The sequence below is a fragment of the Arachis stenosperma genome, chromosome 2, assembly GCF_014773155.1.
Source record: "Arachis stenosperma cultivar V10309 chromosome 2, arast.V10309.gnm1.PFL2, whole genome shotgun sequence".
NCBI lineage: Eukaryota > Viridiplantae > Streptophyta > Magnoliopsida > Fabales > Fabaceae > Arachis > Arachis stenosperma.
In genome coordinates, this window is record NC_080378.1 from 121,014,598 (window position 1) to 121,024,095 (window position 9,498).

General features: G+C 32.8%; 1 protein-coding gene across 1 annotated transcript; it reads right to left on the reverse strand.

Moving 5' to 3' along the window:
* Window positions 1-4,832: 4,832 nt before the first annotated feature.
* Window positions 4,833-7,254, reverse strand: LOC130961740 (uncharacterized). The gene is made up of 5 exons (XM_057887737.1): window positions 6,907-7,254; window positions 6,250-6,350; window positions 5,653-5,766; window positions 5,470-5,571; window positions 4,833-5,242 (listed from the first exon to the last, which is right to left on the reverse strand). Exons 1-5 carry the CDS (start codon window positions 7,142-7,144, stop codon window positions 5,072-5,074), a joined length of 726 nt encoding a protein of 241 aa, XP_057743720.1. The 5' UTR covers window positions 7,145-7,254; the 3' UTR covers window positions 4,833-5,071.
* Between the last annotated feature and the right edge of the window lie 2,244 nt (window positions 7,255-9,498).

Sequence of the window (9,498 nt, forward strand, 5' to 3'; positions counted from 1 at the left end):
GGAGGTGATAGTCGGAACCAGACCCGCATCATGGAAATGGGTGGACGAAGAAAGTAAAAGTATCGGTAGTGAAAGAGAATCTAGACTAGCTACAGAAAAGTCTGGTCAGCGGCACGACGAAGGCAATTGACTTTAGTTCCTTGAGGAACATAATTGGAAAAAATTTGCCTCAAGTTGTCCAAGTACGAAAATTAGGAGCATATAAAGTTCTTTTGACTTTTGATTCTGTATTGAATGCGGAAGAAGTATATATGTTTAAAATGCATAGTCTCTTGCAATTCTTCCATAATATATGGAGATAGATGAGACGGAGCGATGCGAAATTCGAAGAGTATGGTTAGAATGCTACGGAGTTCCATTACATGCGTGGTCAACAGATACCTTTAGTATGTTAGGAGGCCAATGGGAGGAAGTAGTCGGTTGTGACAAAGTGACAGAATCGTGCATGTCTTTTAGTATTGGACAAGTGCAAATTGATACTTGTATCATGGATATGATTAATGAATGGGTCTATATCACATTAGGTATCAATGGATTCGATGTACTAGTGAAAGAAGTGGGACAGGAGACTTTTGGATTGAATTGTTATGAAGAAGCTAATGGAGAAAGTGACCATAGCTATAAACAACGAAGAACAGATGCGAAAAGAGAGGTGCGGGTATAAATTTAAGGAGTGCACGGGCTACAAAACCGACGGTTTTCAACGACCAGGCAGCCAATGTAGTGATGGGGGACCTGAGGAAAAGATAAGGGTAGGTTAGTAATTCCTGAAATTATTTTGAATGAGTGGATTAATGATCATTCAAATCAAAATTAGGTAAAAATGGTAACATATAAACCAATTTATGAAGGACTTGAAGGGATAGCGGATTGTGTGGGATGTGATTATATTAATTATGAACCTGGTTCTGAAAATACAATTACATGGGTTTATGAAGGTAAATTTAATGGGATGGAAAGGAGGGACAAAGGGAATAAGAAAAAGATGGTTTTTTGTAGGTTTGGTGCTAAGCCCAATAATTCAAGGATGTCCAAAAAAGGTAGGAAATGATCCTTGGTTCAGTTCCTCAATCAACCGATTCAGTGATGTTGGGTTGGGTCTAGAATTCGGGTCAGGCTTGATGAAAATTGTTAGAAACAAGAGAGTAATCTGAAATAGTATATTATTCAGGTTGTATTCAAGTTGTCTAGAATTACACAATATATGGTATTTATAGGTGCTAAGAAAATTGTAATAATAAAAACGTAATATCTTATAATAAATATTCAGATATATTAAATAATACTAATTGATCCTAATTGATCCTAATTATATTCTAACAGAAATGGAGCACGGTTTCCACGATAGGGATGAACACGCTAGGGAAGGGTCTACGGCAAGTGTGAAGGAAGCTGCATCTGCGAAACTTGCGTTGGAGACCTGCACAGAGATGATCGAGGGAGACTGAATCGGTGTTGAAGGAGGGAAGCTAAAGGCTGGCCACAGCAGAGGAGGTTCAACGTGGCAAGGAAGATGTGCAACTCTGACGCTACCTATGTTGGGTCGTGAGATCGAAGAAGAGTTGGTGGCGGAGAACCTTGCCGCTACTCTCCCGGCGATGACATTGAATGGAGGGACTAGTGGGTTGGGTGTGTGTTGATGATGATGGTGTGGAAGATGTTGATGAAGGAACAGGTGATAGGGATGACATTGTGAATGACAGTGGCATGGGTTCCGACACAAAGAGAACAACATTGACAAAAGGACAAGGAGAGCTATCGGAACACGATGAAGAAGTAGCTGGGAAGAGGGTTATTAATGATGGTGGTTTAGACAAGAACGAAGGAAGTAAGGAAAACAGAGATAGTATTTTGGAGGAGCAGATACTTGAAAATAGAAAAACTTGGGACCTCGCATTGGAATCAGGTGCAATTTTATACAATGAAGAAGATGATATTATGGCTATTTTTCAAGCACATAATAAAAAATTGCTCATAAAAGAAGATTGGCAAAACAGAAAGAGAAAGTAAGGTGCTGTAGACCCAAAAATAAAAAAAGTGTATAATAATTTATTAAAATAATTTTATTTTTGGAATGTTAGGGGATGATGGAAAATTGAGCATGGTCAAAAACCTCAAGAAAAATTTATATAGAATATGTTAGGCTTGTTTGAGACTAAGTGGCAGGTAGTGACGAAATTTGATGTAATAAGAATTCGGAGGAGTGATGTTGCGGGATGAGAATATGTTGAGTCGAAGGGTGGCTCAAGTGGTTAGTGTTAATTTGGGATGAAATCATATTTAAAATGAGTCGCCGTCATAAAGGAGAGTTTTGGTTGTGTGTTGAATGGGTCTTATTAAAAATAATTTCAATTATGCTTTCTTTGGTATGTGGGGCTCATACAAGAGAATATAAATTTGCTGTGTGGAAGGAATTGAAGGATTATGTATGGAAGACTTTAATGAGATTGTGCAGGTGGAGGAGAAAAAAGATGCTGTCAAATTAACAGAGTTTTAGTAAGAATTGGATACAACAAGATATACAACTGATGGACTTCTGCTTAGCGATCTTACAATCGGTTTGACAGAATTTTAGTAAGATTAGAGTGGCTGGAGATATTTCTACGAGTACAAAATTAAAAGTACAACACAAAAAATAGTTGACGAGTCTTTTTGCGATATTTTTTTCTTTTTTAACTTTTCTGTTTGCTTATTATTGCTCTTGCTTTACTTATTATATTGATCTCTCTTGTTCAAAAATAAAATTCCATTTCGGCACACATTATTTGCACAATCAGATAGAGTGAATATTTTCATTACAATGATTATAAAATTTTGGTAATATTTTAAAAAATATCTAAAATTAAAATAATATTTTTTAATTTAATTTGATCCCATTTTTACATTTTTATTTTATTTTAAAATTTAAAGTGTTATCAAATACAAAAAGTATATGACCTTAATTTTAGTTATACTTCTTAAGTGTTTCCAAAAAAAAATTATAAATACCATAATTAACCATATAATAATAATAATAACCATCATAATATTTACCTTATTAAAATGGTATGATGAGTTCTTCTCATGACGTTTAGTCTTTTCTCTTTTCAAAATATATCACTCATTGTTTCTTAGTATTATTTTTTCTTCTCACATCTCGGTTACCAAAATTTTGAGAAGTTTTTAATCTTTTAGACTAAAATATCGACTATTTTAGCCTAAAACTATTTAGTCTTAGTGGGGAAAAAAAACTTTGTAAGTTGCCAAATACCCCCCCCCCCCCCCCCTTTTCCAATATTTGTGAATTAAAAGTTCAAACTACCACCTATTTTGTATGTGTTATTAAATATTATTAGATATATAATATTTACATATTTTTATCTTTAATAGTTTAATTTTTGAGAAAAAGAATGCGTAACATATATAGTATTAAATTTCCATGACGACCAATTATATTTGTCCAAGATATTTTAAAGTCTTAGTTATTAAGTGCAGAAAAATAATGAGTAAAATATGAAATAACAGAAGATTACTACTTGAGGGCTATCCTCTGAGCACGTGAATCTTGTTTAAAAAATAATGAGCGTGGTGCATGGGAAATCCCATAATAATTGGGGCATAGACCAATCTAGTAGCTCCATTTATGCATTGGCTTTGAAGAAAAACATGCTTTAGATACATAATATATTATCATCAAGTTTCTCAACGAAAGCTAAACTCTTTCAAGTATTATATTAAAAACTTTATATTTGATAACAAATATATATATATATATATATATATATATATATATATATATATATATATATATATATATATATATATATATATAAAGAAATTTCCTTCAATCCAATATTCCATTAAAAAAATACATGGCATGATGCAGCTGATAAAACAATCATTGAGATTACTCTAAAAGGATTCAGAAAGTATGATCTTAAGACAATGATCTGTTGGATTATGTGTTGGATGTGGTGGATTCTTCTGATTTGTCTATATTATAAAAAAGTAATGTTATATGCTATAGGCAGTAGGCATCATATAATTAATCATATAACAGGCACTAAAATAATTTATAAATGTATTAAAACTAGTTAAAAGCTCCCCCTTTTTCTTTTTTTCTCCAGATATAATTACATACTATATATTTTCGATTTTATTCCACTGTTATTTAGCTATCACCGCCCTGTATCCAAAGGCAAATTTATCAGCAGAAAAAAGCATAGCATCACTGCATCACTTAGGTCAAACTTGAATCCCATTGGACAATCAAAGTCAACATTTCACAAACAGTTTTGGCACATATTTCCCGGTGTTTCCACTTTCCGCCCCCATTGATATTTACTAAAATCCCATCAAAACATGGTGCATGGTCAATTTTTTAGGGTCAGCATTAATTAGGATGCAATACTGTGAGGAACTGAGGATGAATACATGTGATTGCAATTGACAAGCTTTTACGCTATCAATTTCATACAAGTTATTTCACTCTTATGATATTTAGCGTGTATTTAGTTTGTAGTTTGCAAATCATACTTATTGAACCTCCTTTTACACTCTTCAAATCGAAATTTAGATTATGCAAATAAATTCAAATGGGCTATATCTCTAGAATAGCACAAATCTTCTTTCCTAAACTTTTTAACAAGTTTAAATTTTCACAACTCTAAATTCTGATCTTACCTTCTAGCTTAAGTCTTATTGACCATTTATCATGGCCAAAGAATAAAAAAGAAAAAAATTACAAGAAATGAGTTGGGAGGCTTGCTATTCAAACCAAAAGGACTTTCCACATAAGGCAGACAAATATGTTCACAACATGTTTGCAATGAATTTCAATTTTCTGTTGTAGGTGAACAAAAAAACAGTTGAATATTAAGTATAAACTACAAGAATAACAATCATGTCTTGTCATGAATCGGTTGTATGAATCAAACAACGTCATGTTGTTTTATTATTAACATGACAATAGTTTTTTTCTTGTACATATACAGAGAGATACAAATGAGGATAACTCTTTTTGAGCATATTCAGAAGCACAATTTTATATACAAATTTGCAGAAAGAATGGTTAGAGATCTATGTTTTGTATTTACAGAAAGTACCATTGCCAATAGACCTTGTCTACAATACCTCCACCACTTTTAACAGCTAGATGAAGCGTCTCAGATGCCGGAGGAACACCCCATAGTAATGGCACTGCAACAGTCATGGTTAGCTTTTCATGCAAATCACCTTTGACTTCCTTCTCTGCCATAATAACCTGCCATACAATATTGACTCTAATTTTCAGACAACTAAGGTTCGCAGTTGGTATATTATATCAGAAAAAACTTGAAAAGAAAAAGAATGCAAAGTTAAAGATGTAATCTAGTGGAATATAAACGTAAGAACATCCCATGAAATTAATAACGGATTGCAACCGACAACATATTCTTCAATATGTAGTAAGAAGCAGGACAAAGTAATGTTATTGCTGTCGTGACCTACCTCCCCACCATGCTCTAAGACAGTGTCTTCAACTACATCACTGAGCATCTCAATGGAACGGCAGAAGCCAAAAATGCAGAATCTTCTTCCCATATCAAGTCCCTAGAAAGAGAACATTCTGTATTTACAGCAGTTTAAAGGATCTATCATAAAGGAACTTAAGTCCAAAGGATGAGGACTAACATTAGTAGCTGCAATATCGAATAGTGCGCCTAAACAAAGGCCTTGATCGGGATCCATGTAATTACTTTCTTGGAACCGTTGTTTTTGAGAAGTTTTGAATTTCCCCTGCTGCTTCTGTGAAACATGAAAACCAGCTTATCCTATCTGAATAAAGATCTGACTTTGCAATGGATCATAAACAAGATGAAGAATGAACCACAAAAGTGCATTGATTCTGTGAAACCAACCATTCCACCTATCAGATTAAGATACTTCTGTATCAGATAGAAAGGGGAAAAGAATCCCCCCTTTATTTTAGAATATGCAATATACCGCTTGGACCATGTAGAGAATGAAAACCTCACACGCAATGACGCAATAAAAGAAGTATACAGTTATATACTAATATGGTTGGAACTTCTAATATCCCAAGCTTTTATGGTAGTTGATCCCCGCCTGGTTTATATTTATCAAAAGTGCTGCAATGCACCAAAAGTACACATTCTAGAATAATAACAAACTAAAGAAATGATGCGTCCTGCGACTAGGTTTCATTCGGAGTTATGATTCTAATTTTTTAAAACAAAAGTATAATGAAATTGCATAATAAAATCATACATCTGAAGAGCTAACATGGCGAGGGGTGATGGAGCCTCCAATCTGCACCAGTCCATCAGCGGTGAACAATGTAATTCTATCCTCATGAACCCATTGAATTTCTGAGAAATCATTGAAACAAATTAGCAATATAGTACTTAGCAAATAAATCTCATCAGCATAAAAGAGCATTATATCATTTTCCAAAATGCAGACTCTGATGAAGGTAATCTCAGTTATCGATCAATTAAAACTTAAAAGGTGCCAAATGCCATGAATCCAAAAAGCACTGCACCCTTCAATAACCTAAAAATCCTCTGAAAGTTTATAAATTATACTTGAAGAATACCTAACTCAACTAAAGCAGCAAAATCACTAGGCCTTGAAGAAACAAAATAACCATAACTTAGAACACATAAACATCGAAAAGAAGAAGCAAAAGCTCCACCATTTCATTTCAACAAAAACTAATTTTAATTTTCAAGATTTCAGCTCAAATATTCTAAAAAAAGCACACACATTTGAATATTATATATATAAAAATATGTTTCGCAACTCAATCACAACTAGCGCTGCAGAATCAAATTCCGCAATTGAAATGAACTTCAATTACAACAATCAGTGAAAGAAAAATCCAGCTACTTGAATGAAATTTCAGGAAAAAGAAGGAAAGATTACCGGAGTCGGATTGGAACCACGGGAAAGATCGAAAAGGATCATCACCGGATAGGTTGGAAGAGTCATCGGTAGCTTTGACCACGATATGATGGCGAGAAGAACGAGATGATGAGAAATTGAATGAGGAGCTGAAAAGCGGGGAGAGAGGAGATGATAGCGTGGAACGAGAAATTGATGCAAGAGAAGAAGGGAATCTGAATCTTGAGAAGCAAAGTGCAGAGGTTTCAGCCATTGCCATCGGGAGAGAGAGAGAGAGAAAGAGAGAGAGTTGGTTTACGTGAGAGGGAAGAATGGAACACTTTTTGGGAAATCAATCAATCCATGGTGTTGTGTTCATCGCATGCTACGACACACATTTTCTTTGGAACTTGAGGATACAGTTTATTCCATTTTTATTTAAATAACTAAATTCCATTTTTTCTGGTTCACAATTTAAGGGAAAAATAACTTACACCCAAAAATCTATTTCCATTTAGATTAACGAAAATGTCATCAATTCACCAAAAAAAAATTACATTTATTTTTATTTATTTCTTTTAATTTGAGCTACATTTTAATTCGATAGGTTAAGGATTAATTTGTCGCAGATCTGAGCATCGAATTGGGCTGACCAGCCAAGTTAGCTTGAGAACTGAAGATTTTATTGGGCTGCTTTTTTGGAGTTAAACCTATGGGCTTTGTCCATTTTTTGGAGTTAAACCTATAAGCCCAAAGTTTTGCTGCAGATATTGGGCTGTTCTCTCAGAATTTGAAGAATACTTGGGTCATGTCCAAAAATAACGTTTCATGCTATTTATTCCACACTTATCCAAAATAAATTACAACTGAGTATCAATACCAAAAAAATAAAAAATTACAACCGAGTATCTCTACCCATAAAAAAAATATTACAATTGAGTATCCAATTATAGAAGAAAATAAGACACTTCCTAATCCGAGTTAATAAGATTATTTTTTCTAATATCTTGTTTTAGAGATTAATTTGCTCACATGTAATAGCTATTTAATCTTGACTGAGGGTTTGAGTAGTTCATCAAACAAATAGCTAGAAAATATTTTGAGTATTCACTCTTTTTTGTATTAAGATCAACATGAGAAATATCATGTAAACATCTGGTTTTAATAATATATTTTGATAAATATAAGAAAAATAAAAATACGAGATAAAGATATAATTTTATCTTGTTATTTGAAGTCCATAATATACATCCATGTTGCATTTGTGTAGTTTGTTAATTATCAAAACCAACATATAGCATTTTTTAATCAAAATAATTTTCATTTGCATTTTGATGTACCAATAATATGATATATATGGGTTTATCAGGTGATGGCCCCACAAATTTAATTGTCAAACCGACTTTATAACTAACTAGTTCTGTTCAGTTCAGTTCCAATTCAACAATCCCATAGCACCAAGATTTTGGAAAATTCATAATCAACAGTCACTACCAAAGTGAAGCTAACTTGTGCACTTGGACCTAGTAAGTAGTAACTCACTTTACTTTACCAACCTTCCAACTGATAATTTTCATTGGCAAATACTCAACAATCATACCCATCACCCTAACAATCCATATTTTATTAAATTTTTTAGCTTTTTCCATATTTTTTTAAATTTTATTATTATTAAAAATATACTTATTTGTATATCTCCTTTTATCGACTTACAATTTTTAGACAAATAATTTTATAATATCAAAATTTTTATGACACGAAAGATTAAAATTAGATTTTCATAAAAATTATGCAAAAAAATTTTTGTGAAATAACGTAATAAAAATATAATAATTTATGTGTCTCTTTCTATTTCTTTCAATATTTAGAAAGAGAGGTTTGACCTGAATGATGAGAAAATAGAAAAAAGTACCAAGTACATGCTCTGTTCCATCTGAAATGTTGAGGAACTTATTGGCCCTGAGGAAACCTAACAAGTAATGAGGTTTCAGCCTTTTACGTAACGCAAGATATAAATTTTGGTAAGAATGAAAGACCCCATTTTCCCCATTTTCAATCAATCTAAATAGTCACCCTTTTCAATCAATTCTATCTAATATGCAAAGCCAAGTTGAATCACATATTTTTCCCCCTCTAAGTTTAACTTTTTTCCTTTGCCGTAAATTAATTCATGTTCATAAATTTATTAGATATGACTCCAGTCGCTATTAGAAAATGACATAAAAGACCCCAAATGTTGGAGACAAGAACCTCTATTATAAGAATCCTACAATGCTCCAAGGTAACCTTATCATGATTTTCTGGTTATAATCAACACAAAATGCTAGACTTGTCCACTTCTTCTATCAATTATGTTTTTGTGTTCTTAAACATCATTTTCATATCAAAACATTGTTCATATAGTAGGCCACTAAAATCAAATTAAATATCTACCATGTCAATTTTTGTTACATGATTTTTTACCAACTCATGGGTGGTTAGTCACACTTGACTTTGACTACCATATTTAATTAAGGGCTTTCTTTGATGATTTTGATGCCTAGCTATTAGCTAATTTCAAAACCACTTTTGTTTATGACTATGTAGACTTTTGATTACTAGGGACAAGAAATTTGACAAATTATATGAAATAAA